This window comes from Phyllobates terribilis, unplaced genomic scaffold (genome assembly GCF_046119375.1).
Source record: "Phyllobates terribilis strain yellow unplaced genomic scaffold, ASM4611937v1 Scaffold_8__6_contigs__length_399053987, whole genome shotgun sequence".
NCBI classification, from domain to species: Eukaryota; Metazoa; Chordata; class Amphibia; order Anura; family Dendrobatidae; genus Phyllobates; species Phyllobates terribilis.
In genome coordinates this window covers 397,835,825-397,861,257 of record NW_027362768.1, presented here as the reverse complement: position 1 = coordinate 397,861,257, position 25,433 = coordinate 397,835,825, and the positions used below count along the sequence as shown (strand labels likewise).

Genomic DNA, 25,433 nt, shown 5'->3' with positions numbered 1-25,433 from the left:
GGTGCACTCCTCTTGTATTTATGGTGTGCTCCTCTTGTATTTATGGTGGGCTCCTCTTGTATTTATGGTGCACTCCTCCTGTATTTATGGTGTTCTCCTCCTGTATTTATGGTGCGCTCCTCTTGTATTTATGGTGGGCTCCTCTTGTATTTATGGTGCACTCCTCTTGTATTTATGGTGCGCTCCTCTTGTATTTATGGTGGACTCCTCTTGTATTTATGGTGCGCTCCTCTTGTATTTATGGTGTGCTCCTCTTGTATTTATGGTGCGCTCCTCTTGTATTTATGGTGCGCTCCTCCTGTATTTATGGTGCGCTCCTCTTGTATTTATGGTGCACTCCTCTTGTATTTATGGTGCGCTCCTCCTGTATTTATGGTGCGCTCCTCTTGTATTTATGGTGCTCTCCTCTTGTATTTATGGTGCTCTCCTCTTGTATTTATGGTGTGCTCCTCTTGTATTTATGGTGCGCTCCTCTTGTATTTATGGTGCGCTCCTCTTGTATTTATGGTGTGCTCCTCTTGTATTTATGGTGCGCTCCTCTTGTATTTATGGTGCACTCCTCTTGTATTTATGGTGCGCTCCTCTTGTATTTATGGTGCGCTCCTCTTGTATTTATGGTGTGCTCCTCTTGTATTTATGGTGCGCTCCTCTTGTATTTATGGTGCGCTCCTCTTGTATTTATGGTGCGCTCCTCTTGTATTTATGGTGTGCTCCTCTTGTATTTATGGTGCGCTCCTCTTGTATTTATGGTGCGCTCCTCTTGTATTTATGGTGCGCTCCTCTTGTATTTATGGTCTGCTCCCCTTGTATTTATGGTGCGCTCCTCCTGTATTTATGGTGTGCTCCTCTTGTATTTATGGTGCGCTCCTCTTGTATTTATGGTGGGCTCCTCTTGTATTTATGGTGCACTCCTCTTGTATTTATGGTGCGCTCCTCTTGTATTTATGGTGCTCTCCTCTTGTATTTATGGTGCTCTCCTCTTGTATTTATGGTGCTCTCCTCTTGTATTTATGGTGTGCTCCTCTTGTATTTATGGTGTTCTCCTCCTGTATTTATGGTGCGCTCCTCTTGTATTTATGGTGCGCTCCTCTTGTATTTATGGTGTCCTCCTCTTGTATTTATGGTGCGCTCCTCTTGTATTTATGGTGCGCTCCTCTTGTATTTATGGTGCTCTCCTCTTGTATTTATGGTGCTCTCCTCTTGTATTTATGGTGTGCTCCTCTTGTATTTATGGTGCGCTCCTCTTGTATTTATGGTGCTCTCCTCTTGTATTTATGGTGTGCTCCTCTTGTATTTATGGTGCGCTCCTCTTGTATTTATGGTGCGCTCCTCTTGTATTTATGGTGTGCTCCTCTTGTATTTATGGTGCGCTCCTCTTGTATTTATGGTGCGCTCCTCTTGTATTTATGGTATGGGCCTCTTTTATTTATGGTGCCGGTCTTTAAAATGTGTGGTTTCCTTATACAACAAATGTCTTCTTTGTTGCAGAAACATGAATGGTTGTGTTTGAACTGCCAAACTCAGCGGCTGTTAGAAGGAAGCTTGGGGGACGCGCCACCGTCACCCTTACCAGTATCCAAACAAGGCTCGCCCAGGCATCAGCCTGGAATTCCCATAGGGGCATCTCCAAAACATGTCCCCGGAGCTCTGTCATCAGGGTCACCAAGGCCCCAGCCAGCTCCAGGCCACACAGCATCGCCCGTCCACCAGAAAACCACCCCAATGCCCACAGCATCTCCTCAGCATCAGGCAGGAGCAGCGATTCAGAGGGGGTCTGCAGGACAGCCCCCAGACCACACACATGATAAAAGAAGATCTCAACAAAACCACCTCAAGAGTTCAGAACAAATCAAGAACGAAGATAGAAAACCCCAAGCAGATGCCGCCCAGCCGAAAACTCCTGCAGATTCTCAAAAGTTGTCAAAGCAGATGGTGCCAAAGGGTAAAACCATGGGCAGCAAAAAAGAGTCCGGCATAAAGAATGGGAAGTCCTCCGAGATCCAAAAGATGAGAGACAAAGAGGTGAGTTGTTAATGAAGATGGTAAGGTGCTTGGAAGGGAAAGTGTGTGAATAAGTTTGTGCTCCCCCCCCCCCCCCACTCAGTACAGGGCACCTCCTGCCTTTATGCATCCATCCAGTACACATTTATTTGTGGTGGATATTTTTGGTCACGCAAGATAACAGGATGCTCCTCTACTTTTGACTCACAGCAACATAGGAGACGAAAAGCCTAGAAATATAGAGGGAGCAAAACCTTGTAGGGGTAGTCAAGCTCCACCAAAGATGTCTGAATACTGAGATGTTTGTGTCGATCCCTGGTCCAGCCAACTCCACTTCTGACTTGGTTTCCACACAGAAGGGAGTCTGAGAACATGAAAGGAGATGGCTGACTGGCTCATTTTCATAAAGCTGAACCTATCAGACAAGGGGGCTAGCTTAGCTTTTTACATTAGTCATCTAGCCCCTGTCAAGTACTGAGATTCTCTCCTGTGTGGAAACCAAGCCAAAAGTGCAGCTGACTGCACCCAGCGACCGGCGCCAAAACCTCAACTTCGGAATGATTTTCTTACTACAGTATATTGGTAAGTTTCATCAACTATAATTTACGGCGACTCCTGTATCTAGTTGGACAGCTCATTTTCCTGTGATTTTAACAATGGCTCCTTTGGCTGTAGGACAATGATGTGTTTAGTGAAATAGGAGGCGGCAGTTAGGACAATGACATGTTTAGTGAAATAGGAGGCGGCAGTCAGAGCTTCTGATCTGGCCCAGTTTTCCCAGTTAACGAGTCACATTGTGGGATGAGTGGTGCTGTGTGATATTGGCAGAGGGATACACCACAGATAATAATCAGGAGCTCCGCTCTGCCGCTGCATCTTACTTTCTGTATGTTCTTGTTTTTCTGCAGGATATAAGCAAGCCTTATTCCCATGACGTGTCCCGCAGCCCCCAGAGCCTCAGTGACACCGGATATTCGTCTGATGGGATTTCCAGCTCACAAAGTGAGATTGCCGGACTGGTGCAGCAGGAGGAAGAGAAATTAAATGCAACAGGCATTTCTCAGCGCAGCCCACCAAGCCCCTCTGAGCTCACCAAACTGGAAAGTTCAGTCCGGCCACTGCTGGAATCAAAAGGTTCTTCCCAAGGTGACCGGTTTCAGGGATTACGGGAAGATCAGAAGCAGAGGCCAAGGTCACTGTCCATCACCCCGGAAGCTTTTGACTCGGATGAAGAATTGGAAGACATTCTAGAAGAAGATGAGGATTCATTGGAATGGGAAAATCGCAGAGATCAGAGGGAATGCACCGAGTCATCAGATGATTTCGGGAGTAAACTCCGCCATGATTACGTGGAGGACAGCAGTGAAGGATTCTCTCCTTTACCTATGAGGCAACCGAAAGGAAACTTCTCTGATGAAGAGTTCATGAGAAGACAGCTTCTGGAAATGAGCGCAGAAGAAGACAATCTGGAAGATGACGAGCAACATTTTGTAAAATATACCAGTAGTAAAAATGGACATAAAACAGATCCTGAAAAAGTCAGAGGTATCTCTTCTTCCAAGAGGTCTCCTGCCTATAGCTCCACCGACATGTATGAGGAGAGCAGAAAAGATGGAGAAGCTGATGAGGAGGAGGAGGAGGACGTGTCCGCAACACAAGGAGGGCTCCGAAGATTCAAGACCATTGAGCTGAATAGCACAAATAGCTACAACAGAGACATCGACCTGGACCAAGAGACAGACATCAGTCTAGATAGAGAGCCAGAGTTAGAGATGGAAAGTCTGACTGGCTCTCCAGATGAACGATCCAGAGGAGAATATTCTTCTACATTACCTGCTACAACACCAAGTTACACAAGCGGAACATCACCCCCATCATTGTCATCACTGGAAGAAGACAGTGACAGCAGTCCTAGTCGAAGACAGCGTCTTGAAGAGGTCAAACAACAGAGGAAAGCTCGACATCGCTCACATGGTCCTTTATTGCCCACAATTGAAGACTCTTCAGAGGAAGAGGAACTGAGAGAGGAAGAAGAGCTCCTACGAGAGCAGGAAAAAATGAGAGAAGTGGAACAGCAGAGGATCAGAAGTACTGCCCGCAAGACGAAAAGAGACAAAGAAGAACTGAGAGCCCAAAGAAGAAGAGAAAGATCAAAGACACCCCCCAGCAACTTGTCCCCCATAGAGGATGCGTCACCCACCGAAGAGATGAGGCAAGCCGCAGAGATGGAGGAGCTGCATCGATCTTCTTGTTCTGAATATTCTCCCTCCATTGACTCAGAGGCTGAGGGTTTTGAGATGATTGCTTCAAAATTGTACAAGTCAGGGAGTGAATACAATTTGCCAACCTTTATGTCTTTGTATTCTCCAACTGAGAAGACTTCCACCGCCTCCACTGGTAATAAACCTCTAAAAAGTGCTGAAGAAGTGTACGAAGAAATGATGAGAAAAGCCGAACTGTTCCAGAAGCAGCAGCAGCAATCGTCCCAGCAGAACCTCATCTACGGAAACAGCTATCAGCAGACGCAGAGCAGCTATGAGTACCAATACATCGATGATTATGGCTACCAGAGCAATAAAAGTGGAGTCTCTCAGAATGACTACAACACAGACATGACCACACCTGGAACAGTGTACGATGAAATTTTGCAAACGTCTCAGAATATTTCAAGAATGCATCAGTCGTCGTCCATCGATTTACAGGAAAGCAAGAAGACTGAAGTCTACGCTGAAAAGAAATTCTTACACGCGGAGAATGCCTACAACGAGATGCTGAAACAAGTTAGTGGCCCACTTACACCTGGTACAAGCCCAACTCAGCTGTCTGCACCAGTTTCATTTGCTTCTTCTGAAAGCCTCTCTGGACGAGTCATACCCGATGTGCGCGTCACTCAACACTTTTCTAAAGATGGACTAGATCAGACAAAACTTCATAGTTCATCCTCAGTTCCTAGCTCGAAAGCAATATCGTCTGGTTATCACTACAGCAAAGTTTCCGTAGCCTCCACATCTCCATCTATCAACCCTAGTGCCGAGGTAGCAGGTCCACACCGAAGCTATGGACAATCTAGAGGAGGCATAGACTATGTTACCAACGAAGAGCAATATAAGACCCGAATGGCCGCGGAGATGAATGCATCAAGAGATAATGTGCAGAGCGTTGGGACTAATGTGTCACTGACATCCAAAGTTATCTCTTTCTTCAAGAGTACAAGTCCCCCCCTGTCTCCGACCTCCCCCACAGAAAGTCCGATTCATTCCCCACAGAGAGTGAACATGTCTGCTGGGGGTAGGAATACTGCGGAGTTCTCATCCCAGACCCAGAACATCCACAGAATGGACAGCTCTTCAGCATTGACATCACCTATGGTAGCTCAAGGAACCCAGACCCCAGACCGCACCAGGTCACCACGACTGTCCAGACAGCAATCTTCTCACGAAACTCCATTCATGGTTATTACACTAGCATCTGATTCCTCCATCCAAACTAAACCTAAAACTGTCAGTTCCTCTACATCCCCTGTCACATCTCCAACCAGGTTAAACCGTCAACAGACTCTCCGTAGCTACAGTCAAACACCAGTCAGTAGTTCACAATCTCAGCAGGAACCAATGCAGTCTAGCTACACGAAGACACACACAATTATAGAAAGGTCTCCAGCATCAGGAATGAGCATGATTTCTTCAAAAGCTCAGCCCGCTGCTATGGTCGATGGCTCAAGCAATACTTATAATTGGGGCCCCCTGCCACCAGAAAATATCTCCCTGTGCAGAATCTCCTCCATTCCTGGAACCTCACGGGTGGAGCCTGGGCCCCGAGCGAGCAGCAGCGCGGTGGATTTACGAACAGCTATGAAAAGTGCTCCAGTCATTATGACAGATCAGGGCATGGATCTTACGTCTTTAGCCACTGAATCTAGGCGGTATTCCCTGACAATGGAGCCATCTCCTGCCCGCCAGTCTACGGCAGTCCAGCCCTTGATTGTCAACCTCAATGCCCAAGAACAACCTCATGCCAGTATTGGCACAGCCACAACTGTTAGTATAACTGTGGCTTCCTCCATGATTGCATCACAGCCAAAGCAACCAACGGTGTATGGAGATCCATTTCACAATAGGGTAGATTTTGGTCAGGGGACAGGAAGTGCAGTATGCTTAACACAAGCCAAACACATGGAACAAACAGCCCAGTCCATGGTATTGAGAGGAAGTGGAGGTCAACCAGAAGAGGCAGGAGGCTTGCAGAAAGACATATTTGCAAGGTATAACCTTCCTAGTCAGGTCACATCCATCGTTAAACGAGACGTAGGGACTCAACCAGCACAAAACATTGCTAACATTAGTGCCATGCCCAGACAGTTCCAACAGGAGCAGGGGATAGGTTTTACAGATGCTTATAAGGGTGTCCCAGAGCCCAAAGCTCAGCATCCTCCTATCAATATTGCAGGGAGCCAGCCTCACTCCATTATGGTACACCTGGATGAAAAGGCATCGGGCACGATTACCAAACTCAGTAAAGACGAACAGGCTTCAAATGCTCTAGATCTCACAGGAATGAAGCCTGAAAGCCAGGTGGTGTGCTGTGATGTGGTCTACAAGTTCCCCTTTGGTGGTAGTTGTGCTGGGGCTTATAATTCTAACGTACCAGACAAAAGCACTGGGGAGTCAGCGCAGGCAGTCAGACCTGGGGTCCAATACTTTGGTCAGAGAGAGCAAGAGCTTCCTGAAAACTATCAATACAGAGAACCCAAACCTATGGTGCCACCACATCCCCTACCTTCCGCACCTGCCCAAAATTTTTATGATGAGCAGAAATACTACCCTTATGGTCCTCAAGGAAGGCTGCATTCATCCATGTCAGAGACCAACTTATCTGACATTGGTTTGTATCAACCTTACCAAGCTCCAGGAGGAGAAGGTGCAAGTGCAATGGACCTAAGTACAATGAAAGGCTCCTACAGTATGACCTTCAGCGATGGAAGCTACCTAGGTCAGGGACTACAGTATGGTTCTTTTACTGACCTTCGCCAGCCCACTGATTTATTTAATAGTTCACTACCCATAAGACGCTTCAGCTCCTTGTCCAATATCTACTCTGACTACAGATATTCTACCAGAGATCTGTCTAACTTTCAAGAGTCAAACCTTGCTCAGTACAGTGCGACGACCGCTCGAGAAATCAGCCGAATGTGCGCTGCGCTAAACTCTATGGACCAGTATGGGGGGCGACATACAAACAGTCCAGATCTGATGCAGTATGGACCTAGTTCAGTTGGGTCAGGGCCAGCAGCTAACCTGCTATCCAACCAGCCGGGAGTGGCTCCCATTAGGCAACCTATAATGTATGGCCCTCATTTCTCAGAAATTCGTCAAGGTTTTGGAAGCTTAGGACAGTTTAATATACCGGGTCCACGATCTGGCACTATCAGACACATGTACCCAGCTACAGCCACTGTGAGAGCTGCAGATGGCATGATCTACTCAACTATCAATACACCGATAGCTTCCACCCTCCCGATAACCACTCAACCTGCTTCTGTATTGAGACCAATGATCAGAGGTTTGTATAGGCCATATGCCCCTGGCAGCGTCACTGCCGTTCCTCTAGCAAGTCTTACTAGGGTGCCTCTTGTCACTCCAAGGATGCCACTTGGACCTCAACCAATGTACCGCTATCCTGCAGTCAACAGATTTCCACCTGCTACTTCAGCATCGACTTTTGATACCCCTGTTTATTTGGGGAAACCCTCCAGCACTTTGTCTACCACTACGACAACATGTCCAGTCAGTACAACCCCAATATCATCACTCCCACCTGCTTCAACAGTAGCTACAGCCTCTGTAGTAGCTTCTTATATAAGTTCAGATATAACTACAGCAGAAGTCAATCCTGAGGTCCCAGCCGCTTCCTCAGTGGTGCCGAGCTCTTCCAAGGACACCTGTCAGGCTCAGCAGAAGACTGCAACTGACAGCCAGTCCACTGGGGCTAAAGCTGGGGTCGAAAGAGAGGAGAAAGAGAAAGAAGAAGAGCGGCAGAGAAAGCAGCAAGAACATCTGCTTCAGATTGAACGGGAAAGGGTAGAATTAGAGGCGATGAGGCAGCTGCGGCTACACGAGGAACTGGAGAGGGAGCGCTTAGAACTGCAACGCCACCGAGAGAAGGAGCAGATGTTGGTGCAAAGAGAACTCCAAGAGCTGCAGTCAATCAAGCAGCAAGTGCTCCAGCAGCAACAAGAAGAGCGTCAAGCGCAATTTGTCCTGCAGCGGGAGCAGCTAGCACAGCAGAGACTGCAGATCGAGCAGATTCAACAGCTGCAACAACAGCTTCAGCAGCAGCTGGAAGAGCAGAAGAGGCAGAAGACTTCCATCCCTCCAGCCTGCGACCAGACAGTGCGACTTCCACCACAGACGGTTTCAGAAATTGCCATTGAAATGCAAAGAACCCTCGCTCAAAGTGGACAGTACTGGCCACCAGTAAACCCACCATTCATTGCTATGGCTCCAACTGCACCAGACACACAGGGGCCACCACGCTATACGGCCCCTCCGAGGCCACTTACTAACTCTGCTTCTGAGATGTCACTCCAAACTGATGAACAATGGGAAGTGAATAGAACTATTAAGAAAAGGAACTCCATGCCTCGTCTCCGGGACGCCTACAACACCGAGGACAACCATGAAGGCTACATCGTCAAGAAGATCACTGATAGCTGTGTGCAGACTGATGATGAGGACGGCGAGGAAAGATTCTATGTGTCACGACGACGCCGGACAAAAAGAAGCACCGACTGCAGCGTCCAGACAGATGATGAAGACAACGCGGAATGGGAACAGCCGACGCGCAGACGAAGATCGCGACTGTCACGACATTCTGACTCCAGTTCTGATAGCAAGCATGATGCTAAGGGAACCTCAAGTATAGCGATCCAGACGATTAGTGACTGCTCCGTCCAGACCGAACCGGACCAGCTGCAGAGGGTCTCGCCATCCATACATATCACTACTCCAGACCCCAAAGTAGAAATAGTGAAGTATATATCAGCTCCCGAGAAGACCAAGAAAGGAGAAAGCCTGGCCTGCCAGACAGAACCGGAAACTCAGTCACATGGAATAGTGGTTCCCCAACTCAGTGTCCCCACAACTATAACCCCCTACTCTACCAATCTGCAGACTGTAGCCTCTGGGCCACTGGATACTCACATGTTAAGACAACAAGGGGCTACCAAGTTTGAGAAGAAGAAGCCTGATCCTCTGGAGATTGGTTACCAGTCACATCTGCCGGCAGACACACTTTCTCAACTCATTAATCGGCAGCCCCCCAAGTCTCCCCAAGTTCTTTACTCACCAGTGTCACCACTTTCACCCCACAGATTACTTGAATCTACATTTGCATCTAGTGAAAGGCTGAACAAAGCCCATGTTACCCCCCAGAAGCACTTCACAGCTGAAACCACACAACGACAGCAGATTCTACCGCGTCCAATAAAAACCATGCAGAGATCATTGTCGGATCCTAAACCCCTAAGTCCTACATCTGAGGAGTCTGCCAAGGACAGGTTCTCCTTGTATCAGCATCAGTTACTGCACGGTGGTCAGGTAAGAGACACGGGGCGCTACCCTACGATACTGTGCTATACTGACATTGGCTAGACCCACACCTTCACCACATGTCATCAGGACACGCTCTTGCTCAATGTTTCTGTCTTCTCACCTTATTTTGTTGCATTTTTTTTTAAGTTTTGTGTTGTTTTGTTTCCATTGTGCACATTAGTTAGCACCGTCGCCATCGTCATTAGCGGAGCGCTGAGCTTTTCTTGTTCTTTTTCATCACATTTGCTTTTCTAATTCCGGCTCTAGAAACATGAAAGCTGCCAATAAATAACTGAGGAGACAGGAGACACATATATGCACCGCTTTATTGAGTGTGAGTGCTCAGTGTGAGGAGCGTTTACTCCAACTGTCACTGACTAGTATCAGAAGTCTCAGGATCGCCATCTTCTCCCGTAGATTGTTGACACCCAACAAACCTTTACCCCAAAACTGTAAACTGAGCTCAACTGGCTCTATTATATGTATAAGGCCTCTTTCACACCTTCAGTATATGGTCAGTATTTCACATCAGTATTTGTAAGCCAAAACCAGGAGTGGAACAATCAGAGGGAAAGTATAATAGAAACGTGTCACCACTTCTATATTGTCACCCATCCCTGGCTTTGGCTTACAAATACTGATGTAAAATACTGAACAAATACCAAACATAGCCTAAATGCAAGTAACATAAGTATCCCAGGCTGTCCGAGCACTCACGATCATCCCTGCGCAGTGCCCAGCTCCGGAGATCTAGCTCAGCGCCCAGCCCCGGAGATCTAGCTCAGCGCCCAGCCCCGGAGATCTAGCGCAACGCCCAGCTCCGGAGATCTAGCGCAGCGCCCAGCTCCGGAGATCTAGCTCAGCGCCCAGCCCCGGAGATCTAGCGCAGCGCCCAGCTCCGGAGATCTAGCTCAGCGCCCAGCCCCGGAGATCTAGCGCAGCGCCCAGCTCCGGAGATCTAGCGCAGCGCCCAGCTCCGGAGATCTAGCGCAGCGCCCAGCTCCGGAGATCTAGCGCAGCGCCCAGCTCCGGAGATCTAGCGCAGCGCCCAGCTCCGGAGATCTAGCGCAGCGCCCAGCTCCGGAGATCTAGCTCAGCGCCCAGCTCCGGAGATCTAGCTCGGCGCCCAGCTCCGGAGATCTAGCTCGGCGCCCAGCTCCGGAGATCTAGCTCGGCGCCCAGCTCCGGAGATCTAGCGCGGCGCCCAGCTCCGGAGATCTAGCGCGGCGCCCAGCTCCGGAGATCTAGCTCGGCGCCCAGCTCCGGAGATCTAGCTCGGCGCCCAGCTCCGGAGATCTAGCGCGGCACCCAGCTCCGGAGATCTAGCGCAGCACCCTGCTCCTGAGATCTAGCTCGGTGCCCAGCTCCGGAGATCTAGCGCAGCGCCCAGCTCCGGAGATCTAGCTCAGCGCCCAGCTCCGGAGATCTAGCGCAGCGCCCAGCTCCGGAGATCTAGCTCAGCGCCCAGCTCCGGAGATCTAGCGCAGCGCCCAGCTCCAGAGATCTAGCTCAGCGCCCAGCTCCGGAGATCTACCGCAGCGCCCAGCTCCGGAGATCTAGCACAACGCCCTGCTCCTGAGATCTAGCGCAGCGCCCTGCTCCGGAGATCTAGCACGGTTTGTCTACATCACTTCTCATGGCTCCCGCAGGCTGGCCGCTCCTGTCTGCTCCAGATTGACAGCAATGTGTCAGCCAGTATCACTTTATTTCCGGAGTTGGCCCAGTATCGAATCTAATTACACATCCAGGTTCACACAGGCCTCCGTGGATGAAGCGGCCGCGCCTTCTCCAGCAAATCACATAGCAGACATCACATATTTGCCATTTTAGTTTCTGCCATGCAACAATAGATATAAGACACCATCTCCATCTAACGTGAGTTCTTCAAGCTTGTGTCAACATGGCAAGTTAGAAAGACCTCCAGAGGGGCATAAAACTCTGGTTCCTGCCCATAAATCCGATTAAGTTCATATATTATTTAAAATCATAAAAAGAGAAGGTCCCGAGTGGTCATGATCGAGGCCTTGACACCACCCTTCTACATTGTATGTCAGATCAGTGCAGAGCCATCTTGTACATTCCCCATCATTTATTGACTTTAGTAGGACAGTCCAGAAGGGAAAGAAGACCGGTGATAGTAGACCGCACGTAGTAGACAGTTGATAGTATAACATTGATAGTGCACATTAGAGAGTAGATAGTTGATAGCGGTATAAGAAAGTCGATGGTAAACTCTACAAGATGGTGTGTAGTAGATGTTAGTAGGTAGAGAGACTGGACCGTAGATGGTGGACCGTAGTTGGTGGACCGTAGAGAGCAGCCTCTAGATAGTAGATGGTAGACACGAGTAGATCGGTAGCAGATAGTAGGTAGATAGAATATAGAAGCGAGCAGACAGTAAACATTAGATATTAGACAGGAGATAGCCGACCATAGAGAGCAGCAATTAATCACTTGTTTTGTACATTTTCTTTTAATGAACACCTCTGTTTTTTTCGTCATTAGCTCTTTATTTGATGTTGTCTTGTTGGGCCGTCTACACATCTATTTTATTTGTTGTAGATTTCAGCTTTCCAGCCAAATTCTTTGACACGCAAAGTGAAGCGAACTCTGCCCAGCCCTCCTCCTGATGAAGCCCACCTGCCACTGACCACCAGTCAGGCTCACTCCCAATTATACATGCCGAACCTCACACAGAAGATGACAGCAGGCCAAGCCATACAGATGCCAAAAGTTGGTTTTCTTAAAACCATTGATCATGATCTAAAGATTGTAGAGCAAGAATCTACAAAACTTCGCAAACAGCAGGCTGAGCTGGAAGAGGAAGAAAAGGAGATTGACGCGAAACTGAAGTATTTAGAACTTGGCATCACTCAGAGGAAGGAATCCCTTGTGAAAGACAGAAGTGGCACAAGAGATTTCTCCTACATCCGATCCCTGGGTGAAAATAGGGATTACATGTCAGATAGCGAGCTTAACAACCTGCGAATGTCTGGCTACGACAGCAGCACTCTCTTAAACAGGACCGGCACTGCTCCACAGTACTCAGATTTCCAGGCCGCACAACACTTCCAAACATCATCATCTTCTTATACATCTAGCACCTATCAATACTCTTCTGGCCAAGCAGTCGCACCTGTCTCTGTCCCTGCCCAGCAGACCAGGTTTCAGCAGCCACAGTATCCGGTGTCTAGCAATGGTCCATCACAAAACAGCTTTCAGGGCCAGGTACCTAATTATCCTTCACACACATCATATCAGACTCACAACATCGCGCCAACCACAGGTTATCAGACAGACTTAAGCCTCCAGAATCACACGGCTTTCAGGCCTCCAAACACTTATCAAGCCCAAACCACCTACGCTAGCCAAATCCCATTACAAACCGCCTTACATGCAGGGTTTCCAACACCAGCAGACAGCCAAAGCACTCACCAGAAACCAAGGCAGACATCACTGGCTGATCTCGAGCACAAAGTACCTACCAATTACGAGGTTATTGGAAACCCCACAGTGGTCATATCATCGGCAACTCCTGACACTGGCTACAGTAATACATCGGTCACCAGTCACTTTGAGCAGTACAAGACCACCGAGGCGAGACAGACAGACCGGACCAATGGAGCAGAGAGCCCCTCTAATTCTTATCCTTCCGATTCCCTGTATACAAACCTAGAACAAAACATTCCTCGTAATTATGTCGTGATTGAGGATATCAGTGAACTAACAAAAGAGAACCCACCATCATCAGAAAGCCAAAAAGTAGAGCCCGTACCCCAGTCTGTTCAGCAGAAAAGTAACGGACGCCACGTCCAAGAGAAAAGTAGCCACTCGGAATGTGACGGCACAAGCAAGCCGTGCTGTTACTCCAGAGCCGAGGAAGAGTCCGAAGAAGATGTCTATGACCACCACAGTACCGACTACCGAGGAAGAAGCAGCTACCAGCGAAGCAACGATAGTAACGGCCGGGACTCTGTCAGTACCTCCTATTATTATGGAGAGAATGAGTCTAGGCACAAACACGGATCTAGTGGAATGCAAAAACATTCCTCCAAAAACCTGGCACCGGCTGTAGTGTCATCTAAGAGAAGCAAACACCGGAAACAAGGAATGGAGCAGAAAATCTCAAAGTTTTCCCCCATCGAGGAAGCAAAAGATGTGGAATCTGACTTGGCCGCTTCCTACCCAGTGACCTCCTCAATAAGCAACAGCTGCAGCGTATCCTCAAGAGCCAAGAAACTTCAGGACGAGATTACGTACGGTCTGAAGAAAAACGTGTATGAGCAGCAGAAGTATTACAGTGTTTCCAGTAGAGATCTTGTGGATGAGGATGATAGGATGTATAGTCGCTCCCGCTCAGCATCCAGTTATGGCATGGAAAAATCAAGTCGCGACTCAGGGAGAAGCAAATCATACGAACGGGACAGTTCAGATAGGTATCACAAGTCAAGCTCAAAACCATCAAGTCTTACAATGAATCAAAGCAGAGGTAGAGCCCCAATGCGGAGCCAGCACTCAGAAGAAGAGAGTCCCGTCAGTCCTCTTGGGAAGTCAGTGGGTGGTTCTCGTTCATCTGCCGGCTCCATTTCTCAGTCTGCGGTGGACACTTGTTCTCAGTTCTGTTCCAGCCACTCGCTGCCTGATGTCCAAGAACACGTGAAAGAAGTGCCAAGAAACCATACCTATAAACAAGAGGAAGCTTACATGATGGACGATTCCCACTGTGTAGTTTCAGACAGTGAAGGTAAAGACTAGGAGTGGTGACGTCTCAGCATGCTGGAGATGATTACCTCATTTCTATTGTTTAATGCAAGTCTAGAGAGATCTGCCTTTTCCTGCGTTTGCATGCTGTGCCTTCCCACCTCATCTTCTTGCCGTTTCTTTGTGTCCGCATGGTGCTGTTCAGGTGGTTTTTCTTTGTCTTCTGTGTGTTGCCACATGGTGTGCTCCCGGTACTTTGTGGCAGACTTTGATGTATCTCTTGCATGTCCTTTGCTGATTCTTGTACTTTTATTGCATGGCTTCAGTATACTCCCTCTTCATCGTTGGTCACAGTAGCTGACCACAGTTTGTTTTTTTTGGTTTCTAAAGCCTATCATTTGGGTCAGGAAGAAACTGATTGGTTTGATAAACCAAGAGAAGCTCGTTCTGATCGATCAAGGTATTACAGCAGCCATTCCTCGGCACAGAAGAAAATACCGGTCAAACACACATATCATGATTACGATGAACCTCCCGATGAAGATCTGTGGCAACATGAGGAATACTCTCAGCCTCGTCATCCATCCTCAAAAGACCATCGACATCACGGAGATTCTGGAAGGCATTCTTCTTCCCGACACCTGGATGAACAGTCTAGACGATCATCGAAACAGCACCCAAGAGATCAAGGGAGACATGAATCGCGCTCACATTCACAGTCATCATCATCCTTGAAGAAGCAGTCAGATTCTAGATCACAATCTGGATATCCACCAAGTTCTGACTATTCTCAACAGCCAAGGCAATCCTCCAGTTATCACCATGGTTCAGAAACACAGAAGTCTCAGAGGCCATCTCAGATATCGCAACAACAAAAACCTGACACTCATCACCAGGGATCACAGCAACCAAGACAGCCTCAGTCTAGTCAACAGCAGCAAGCAAGACAACAGCAGCAGCCCCAACAACAGAGCTCCAGACAGCCGCAGCAGCAGCAGGTATCTGGACCTTCACAGCAAGGGTCTCACCAGTCCTCTCATCAGCCCATGTCTCATCAAACTACTTCACATCCAACCACTCATCAGCAGCCGCCACATCAGCAAGGACCAAGTCAACCAATTAGGACACCTGTGTTGCCGCCGCCGCAACAGCAGCAGACTGCCGGGAGCCAAGGGCAGACTGCCTCCCGTCAACAGCAGCAGCAGCCTGGTCCACAAGGACAGGCCGCAGTGCGGCCACAACAGCAACAGCCACAACAGTCTGCAAAACCACAGCAGACCCTGCAACCTACTGCGCCACCATCTGCACAAGTAAGTAAGACACCACGACACATCAGGGTCAGTGCAAACCAGGCGCCCTCAATTTGCTAACCTATTATGAGTGCTGCCTAAGGTCTCATATGGTCATCCAGGTGTAAGTTAGAGCCACCGGGCCCCAGTGTAAAATCTGTAACCGGGTCCCGACCTATAACTTGCCATTTATAGTACTGACCTCTTTTTTGGTGCCAGAAGAGACTTTCTCCATTACAGGCACCAGACCCGATGATTACTGCTACTTCCAACTCCCGCCCAGAGCCCTCATTCTGCTGCTCTGCCAACTTTACAAGAAAATGATGCATAATTAAGACAGTGCAACTAGGGTTGGCCATTCATTAAAGCCAATGTCCGCTAATTAGGACTCAGCTACATTGACTTAGGAGACCGCAGTGCATTATACACAGTCTACAAGTCCTCCACGATCCGTCACACAGGTACTCAAACAACCAAAACTATGACCCCACACTCCACATTTATACACTTCACTAGAACAGTTTAAGCCCCCCGAGAGACCTGACATGTTCTCCAAGGTCTGTACAAGTCATGATGTATGGTGATGTATGAAGAATTCCTGGATATTTTGAATCTTGTTTCATCTATTCCAGCCAAAAGTGGAACCAGTGGAGGCCTCCAAAACGGCAGCAAAGCCGGCGGTACAAGCAGGAAGGGGACCACAGACATCCGTGCCAGGCGCTCCTGCAGGTGCGTCTATAGCAGACAGTACCACATCTCATCAGGGTGATCCATGTCCGATCACTAGAGGTAGTGACTGCAGAGAACGTCCGTCATACATGGTGAAGAGACCACATGGTGACCAGAGTTACCGAAACACCTACAGCACTTGCCAGAAAGTCCAGTCTGCACAGAGTACTAAGGTGGTGATCTAACGTGGGCGAAGCTGCGAGGCCCTAAATGGAGGCAGATTGAGGTTCTGTAGGTGCCATGCCAGGGTCACTTGTGTATGTAGCCTATCATGGGGACATCAGATGTGGACATCAGAGAGCAGGAATATGATGAGAGGTTGGAAAAGTTGAGTTTGTTTAGCATAGAAAAACGACGCCTCAGAGGAGATCTCATTTACATGTATAAATATGTGTCTGGTCAGTACAGAGGACGACACAGGACTTATTCCTTCTATAGTCCACACTAAGGACCAGGGGGCTCGTTACGGAGGGAAGAAAGTTGATTCTGGCACCTAAACAGGAAAGGGTTCTCTACAGTCAGAGCAGTCAGACTGGGGAACACCGACCACAAGAGGTAGTGATGGCCGACACTATAACAGCTTTATACAGGGGCAGACACTATAACAGCTTTATACAGGGGCCGACACTATAACAGCTTTATACAGGAGCCGACACTATAACAGCTTTATACAGGGGCCGACACTATAACAGCTTTATACAGGAGCCGACACTATAACAGCTTTATACAGGGGCCGACACTATAACGGCTTTATACAGGGGCCGACACTATAACAGCTTTATACAGGGGCCGACACTATAACGGCTTTATACAGGGGCCGACACTATAACAGCTTTATACAGGGACCGACACTTTAACAGCTTTATACAGGGGCCCACACTATAACAGCTTTATACAGGAGCCGACACTATAACAGCTTTATACAGGAGCCGACACTATAACAGCTTTATACAGGGGCCGACACTATAACAGCTTTATACAGGAGCCGACACTATAACAGCTTTATACAGGGGCCGACACTATAACAGCTTTATACAGGGGCCGACACTATAACGGCTTTATACAGGGGCCGACACTATAACAGCTTTATACAGGGGCCGACACTATAACGGCTTTATACAGGGGCCGACACTATAACAGCTTTATACAGGGACCGACACTTTAACAGCTTTATACAGGGGCCCACACTATAACAGCTTTATACAGGGGCCGACACTATAACAGCTTTATACAGGGGCCGACACTATAACAGCTTTATACAGGGGCCGACACTATAACAGCTTTATACAGGGGCCGACACTATAACAGCTTTATACAGGGGCCGACACTATAACAGCTTTATACAGGGGCCGACACTATAACAGCTTTATACAGGAGCCGACACTATAACAGCTTTATACAGGGGCCGACACTATAACAGCTTTATACAGGGGCCGACACTATAACAGCTTTATACAAGAGCTGACACTATAACAGCTTTATACAGGGGCCGACACTATAACAGCTTTATACAGGAGCCGACACTATAACAGCTTTATACAGGGGCCGACACTATAACGGCTTTATACAGGGGCCGACACTATAACAGCTTTATACAGGGGCCGACACTATAACAGCTTTATACAGGGGCCGACACTATAACAGCTTTATACAGGAGCCGACGCTATAACAGCTTTATACAAGAGCCGACACTATAACAGCTTTATACAGGGGCCGACACTATAACAGCTTTATACAGGGGCCGACACTATAACAGCTTTATACAGGGGCCGACACTATAACAGCTTTATACAGGGGCCGACACTATAACAGCTTTATACAGGGGCCGACACTATAACAGCTTTATACAGGGGCCGACACTATAACAGCTTTATACAGGAGCCGACGCTATAACAGCTTTATACAAGAGCCGACACTATAACAGCTTTATACAGGGGCCGACACTATAACAGCTTTATACAGGGGCCGACACTATAACAGCTTCATACAGGGGCCGACACTATAACAGCTTTATACAGGGGCCGACACTATAACAGCTTTATACAGGGGCCGACACTATAACAGCTTTATACAGGGGCCGACACTATAACAGCTTTATACAGGGGCCGACACTATAACGGCTTTATACAGGGGCCGACACTATAACAGCTTTATACAAGGGCAGACACTATAACAGCTTTATACAGGGGCCGACACTATAACAGCTTTATACAGGGGCCGACACTATAACAGCTTTATACAGGAGCCGACACTATAACAGCTTTATACAGGGGCCGACACTATAACAGCTTTATACAGGGGCCGACACTATAACAGCTTTATACAGGGGCGACACTATAACAGCTTTATACAGGGGCAGACACTATAACGGCTTTATACAGGAGCCGACACTATAACAGCTTTATACAGGGGCCGACACTATAACAGCTTTATACAGGGGCCGACACTATAACAGCTTTATACAGGGGCCGACACTATAACTGCTTTATACAGGGGCCGACGCTATAACAGCTTTATACAGGGGCCGACACTATAACGGCTTTATACAGGGGCCGACACTATAACAGCTTTATACAGGGGCCGACACTATAACAGCTTTATACAGGAGCCGACACTATAACAGCTTTATACAGGGGCCGACACTATAACTGCTTTATACAGGGGCCGACGCTATAACAGCTTTATACAGGGGCCGACACTATAACGGCTTTATACAGGGGCCGACACTATAACAGCTTTATACAGGGGCCGACACTATAACGGCTTTATACAGGGGCCGACACTATAACGGCTTTATACAGGGGCCGACACTATAACTGCTTTATACAGGGGCCGACACTATAACTGCTTTATACAGGGGCCGACACTATAACGGCTTTATACAGGGGCCGACACTATAACGGCTTTATACAGGGGCCGACGCTATAACTGCTTTATACAGGGGCCGACGCTATAACAGCTTTATACAGGGGTCGACACTATAACGGCTTTATACAGGGGCCGACACTATAACAGCTTTATACAGGGGCCGACACTATAACAGCTTTATACAGGGGCCGACACTATAACAGCTTTATACAGGGGCCGACACTATAACAGCTTTATACAGGAGCCGACACTATAACAGCTTTATACAGGGGCCGACACTATAACAGCTTTATACAGGGGCGACACTATAACAGCTTTATACAGGGGCCGACACTATAACGGCTTTATACAGGGGCCGACACTATAACAGCTTTATACAGGGGCCGACACTATAACGGCTTTATACAGGGGCCGACACTATAACAGCTTTATACAGGGGCCGACACTATAACAGCTTTATACAGGAGCCGACACTATAACGGCTTTATACAGGGGCCGACACTATAACGGCTTTATACAGGGGCCGACACTATAACTGCTTTATACAGGGGCCGACACTATAACGGCTTTATACAGGGGCCGACACTATAACAGCTTTATACAGGGGCCGACACTATAACGGCTTTATACAGGGGCCGACGCTATAACTGCTTTATACAGGGGCCGACGCTATAACAGCTTTATACAGGGGTCGACACTATAACAGCTTTATACAGGGGCCGACACTATAACAGCTTTATACAGGGGCCGACACTATAACAGCTTTATACAGGGGCCGACACTATAACGGCTTTATACAGGGGCCGACACTATAACAGCTTTATACAGGGGCCGACACTATAACAGCTTTATACAGGAGCCGACACTATAACAGCTTTATACAGGGGCCGACGCTATAACAGCTTTATACAGGGGCCGACGCTATAACAGCTTTATACAGGGGCCGACGCTATAACAGCTTTATACAGGGGCCGACGCTATAACAGCTTTATACAGGGGCCGACGCTATAACAGCTTTATACAGGGGCCGACGCTATAACAGCTTTATACAGGGGCCGACGCTATAACAGCTTTATACAGGAGCCGACATTATAACAGCTTTATACAGGGGCCGACACTATAACAGCTTTATACAGGAGCCGACACTATAATAGCTTTATACAGGAGCCGACGCTATAACGGCTTTATACAGGGGCCGACGCTATAACGGCTTTATACAGGGCCGACACTATAACGGCTTTATACAGGGGCCGACACTATAACAGCTTTATACAGGAGCCGACACTATAATAGCTTTATACAGGAGCCGACACTATAACGGCTTTATACAGGGGCCGACGCTATAACGGCTTTATACAGGGGCCGACACTATAACAGCTTTATACAGGAGCCGACACTATAATAGCTTTATACAGGAGCCGACACTATAATAGCTTTATACAGGGGCCGACACTATAACAGCTTTATACAGGAGCCGACACTATAATAGCTTTATACAGGAGCCGACACTATAACGGCTTTATACAGGGGCCGACACTATAACAGCTTTATACAGGGGCCGACGCTATAACGGCTTTATACAGGGCCGACACTATAACGGCTTTATACAGGGGCCGACACTATAACAGCTTTATACAGGGGCCGACGCTATAACGGCTTTATACAGGAGCCGACACTATAACAGCAGTATACAGGGGCCGACACTATAACAGCTTTATACAGGAGCCGACACTATAACAGCTTTATACAGGGGCAGACACTATAACAGCTTTATACAGGGGCCGACGCTATAACAGCTTTATACAGGGGCCGACGCTATAACAGCTTTATACAGGGGCCGACGCTATAACAGCTTTATACAGGGGCCGACACTATAACAGGTTTATACAGGAGCCGACACTATAACGGCTTTATACAGGGGCCGACGCTATAACGGCTTTATACAGGGGCCGACACTATAACGGCTTTATACAGGGGCCGACACTATAACGGCTTTATACAGGGGCCGACACTATAACTGCTTTATACAGGGGCCGACACTATAACAGCTTTATACAGGAGCCGACACTATAACAGCTTTATACAGGGCCGACACTATAACAGCTTTATACAGGAGCCGACACTATAACAGCTTTATACAGGAGCCGACACTATAACAGCTTTATACAGGGGCCGACACTATAACAGCTTTATACAGGGGCCGACACTATAACAGCTTTATACAGGGGCAGACACTATAACAGCTTTATACAGGGGCCGACACTATAACAGCTTTATACAGGGGCCGACACTATAACAGCTTTATACAGGGGCCGACACTATAACAGCTTTATACAGGGGCCGACACTATAACAGCTTTATACAGGAGCCGACACTATAACAGCTTTATACAGGAGCCGACACTATAACAGCTTTATACAGGGGCCGACACTATAACAGCTTTATACAGGGGCCGACACTATAACAGCTTTATACAGGGGCCGACACTATAACAGCTTTATACAGGGGCCGACACTATAACAGCTTTATACAGGGGCCGACACTATAACAGCTTTATACAGGGGCCGACACTATAACAGCTTTATACAGGGGCAGACACTATAACAGCTTTATACAGGGGCCGACACTATAACAGCTTTATACAGGGGCAGACACTATAACAGCTTTATACAGGGGCCGACACTATAACAGCTTTATACAGGGGCCGACACTATAACAGCTTTATACAGGGGCCGACACTATAACAGCTTTATACAGGGGCCGACACTATAACAGCTTTATACAGGGGCAGACACTATAACAGCTTTATACAGGGGCCGACACTATAACAGCTTTATACAGGAGCCGACACTATAACAGCTTTATACAGGGGCAGACACTATAACAGCTTTATACAGGGGCCGACACTATAACAGCTTTATACAGGGGCAGACACTATAACAGCTTTATACAGGGGCCGACACTATAACAGCTTTATACAGGAGCCGACACTATAACAGCTTTATACAGGAGCCGACACTATAACAGCTTTATACAGGGGCCGACACTATAACAGCTTTATACAGGGGCCGACACTATAACAGCTTTATACAGGAGCCGACACTATAACAGCTTTATACAGGGGCCGACACTATAACAGCTTTATACAGGGGCAGACACTATAACAGCTTTATACAGGGGCCGACACTATAACAGCTTTATACAGGGGCCGACACTATAACAGCTTTATACAGGAGCCGACACTATAACAGCTTTATACAGGGGCAGACACTATAACAGCTTTATACAGGGGCCGACACTATAACAGCTTTATACAGGGGCAGACACTATAACAGCTTTATACAGGGGCCGACACTATAACAGCTTTATACAGGGGCCGACACTATAACAGCTTTATACAAGAGCCGACACTATAACAGCTTTATACAGGGGCAGACACTATAACAGCTTTATACAGGGGCCGACACTATAACAGCTTTATACAGGGGCCGACACTATAACAGCTTTATACAGGGGCAGACACTATAACAGCTTTATACAGGGGCCGACACTATAACAGCTTTATACAGGGGCCGACACTATAACAGCTTTATACAGGGGCCGACACTATAACAGCTTTATACAGGGGCAGACACTATAACAGCTTTATACAGGGGCAGACACTATAACAGCTTTATACAGGGGCGACACTATAACAGCTTTATACAGGGGCCGACACTATAACAGCTTTATACAGGGGCCGACACTATAACAGCTTTATACAGGGGCGACACTATAACAGCTTTATACAGGGGCCGACACTATAACAGCTTTATACAGGGGCCGACACTATAACAGCTTTATACAGGGGCCGACACTATAACAGCTTTATACAGGGGCCGACACTATAACAGCTTTATACAGGGGCCGACACTATAACAGCTTTATACAGGGGCCGACACTATAACAGCTTTATACAGGGGCCGACACTATAACAGCTTTATACAAGAGCCGACACTAGAACAGCTTTATACAAGAGCCGACACTATAACAGCTTTATACAGGAGCCGACACTATAACAGCTTTATACAGGAGCCGACACTATAACAGCTTTATACAGGGGTCGACACTATAACAGCTTTATACAGGGGCCGACACTATAACAGCTTTATACAGGGGCCGACACTATAACAGCTTTATACAGGGGTCGACACTATAACAGCTTTATACAGGGGCCGACACTATAACAGCTTTATACAGGGGCCGACACTATAACAGCTTTATACAGGGGCAGACACTATAACAGCTTTATACAGGGGCCGACACTATAACAGCTTTATACAGGAGCCGACACTATAACAGCCTTATACAGGAGCCGACACTATAACAGATTTATACAGGGGCCGACACTATAACAGCTTTATACAGGGGCCGACACTATAACAGCTTTATACAGGGCCGGAGGATTCCTCACTACACAGAACATTGTGGGTTATAGATAATTTAGTGACACAATGTACAGTCGTTGGAGAAAGGTTGAACTCGATGGACTGAGGACTTTTCTCAACCTACGTAACTATGAATAAGTATGTTCAATGGCACCAGAAGTTTGTGGAAGGCTGGTGCAAGATGGTGGCAGAGTTTACACAGCTTTATGCCTTGAAAGTTGTCAGTGCCTCTGGGTGTCAGGACCACTGGATGTTAGTGCCTCTGCGTGTCAGGACCTCTGGGTGTCAGGACCTCTGGGTGTCAGGACCTCTGGGTGTCAGGACCACTGGATGTTAGTGCCTCTGCGTGTCAGGACCTCTGGGTGTCAGGACCTCTGGGTGTCAGGACCTCTGGGTGTCAGGATCTCTGGGTGTCAGGACCTTTTGGTATCAGGACCTCTGGGTGTCAGGACCTCTGGGTGTCAGTGCCTCTGGGTGTCAGGACCTCTGGGTGTCAGTGCCTCTGGGTGTCAGGACCTCTCGGTGTCAGGATCTCTGGGTGTCAGGACCTCTGGGTGTCAGGACCTCTGGGTGTCAGGACCTTTTGGTATCAGGACCTCTGGGTGTCAGGACCACATCAGGACCACTGGGTGTCAGGACCACTGGGTGTTAGGACCACTGGGTGTCAGGATCTCTGGGTGTCAGGACCCCTGGGTGTCAGGACCTCTGGGTGTTAGGACTTCTAGGTGTCCGGACCTCTGGGTGTCAGGACCTCTGGGTGTTAGGACCACTGGGTGTCAGGACCTCTGGGTGTTAGGACCACTGGGTGTTAGTGCCTCTGGGTGTCAGGACCTCTGGGTGTCAGGACCACTGGGTGTCAGGACCTCTGGGTGTTAGGACTTCTGGGTGTCCGGACCTCTGGGTGTCAGGACCTCTGGGTGTTAGTGCCTCTGGGTGTTAGGACCACTGGGTGTCAGGACCACTGGGTGTCAGGATCTCTGGGTGTCAGGATCTCTGGGTGTCAGGACCCCTGGGTGTCAGGACCTCTGGGTGTTAGGACTTCTGGGTGTCCGGACCTCTGGGTGTCAGGACCTCTGGGTGTTAGGACCACTGGGTGTCAGGACCTCTGGGTGTTAGGACCACTGGGTGTTAGTTCCTCTGGGTATCAGGACCTCTCGGTGTCAGGACCTTTGGGTGTCAGTGACTCTGGGTGTCAGGACCTCTGGGTGTCAGTTCTTCTTGGTATCAGGACCTCGGGGTGTCAGGTCCACTGGGTGTTAGGACCACTGGGTGTCAGGACCTCTGGGAGTTAGGACCACTGGATGTCAGGACCTCTAAGTGTCAGTGCCTCTTGGTATAAGGACCTCTTGGTATCAGGACCTCTGGGTGTCAGTGCCTCTGGGTGTCAGGACCTCTGGGTGTCAGTGCCTCTGGGTGTCAGTGCCTCTGGGTGTCAGTGCCTCTGGGTGTCAGGACCTCTGGGTGTCAGGAACTCTGGGTGTCAGGAACTCTGGGTGTCAGGACCTCTGGGTGTTAATGTCTCTAGGTGTCAGTACCTCTGGGTGTTAGTGTCTCTAGGTGTCAGGACCTCTGGGTGTCAGTGCCTCTGGGTGTCAGGACCTTTGGGTGTCAGGACCTTTGGGTGTCAGGACCTCTGGGTGTCAGGACCACAGGGTGTCTGGACCTCTGGGTATCAGTGCCTCTTGGTATCAGGACCTCCAGGTGTCAGGACCTCTGGGTGTCAGTGCCTCTTGGTATCAGGACCTCTGGGTGTCAGGACCTCTGGGTGTTAGGACTTCTGGGTGTCAAGACCACTGGGTGTCAGGACTACTGGGTGTCAGGACATCTGG

The 25,433-nt window shown here is 48.4% G+C and overlaps 1 protein-coding gene across 2 annotated transcripts in view; it reads left to right on the top strand.

The window, feature by feature from the left end:
• BSN (bassoon presynaptic cytomatrix protein) overlaps positions 1-25,433 on the top strand; it is a 518,262-nt gene that overhangs the window by 379,504 nt on the left and 113,325 nt on the right. For both annotated transcript variants that reach the window (XR_012247824.1, XM_073645231.1), the window contains exons 4-8: positions 1,489-2,022; positions 2,910-9,596; positions 12,153-14,334; positions 14,682-15,601; positions 16,213-16,309. Coding sequence is in view for 1 of the 2 variants with exons in the window: in XM_073645231.1 (XP_073501332.1) it covers positions 1,489-2,022; positions 2,910-9,596; positions 12,153-14,334; positions 14,682-15,601; positions 16,213-16,309 (10,420 nt within the window). In the remaining variant the exon portion in view is untranslated. The remainder of the gene's footprint in view (positions 1-1,488; positions 2,023-2,909; positions 9,597-12,152; positions 14,335-14,681; positions 15,602-16,212; positions 16,310-25,433) is intronic.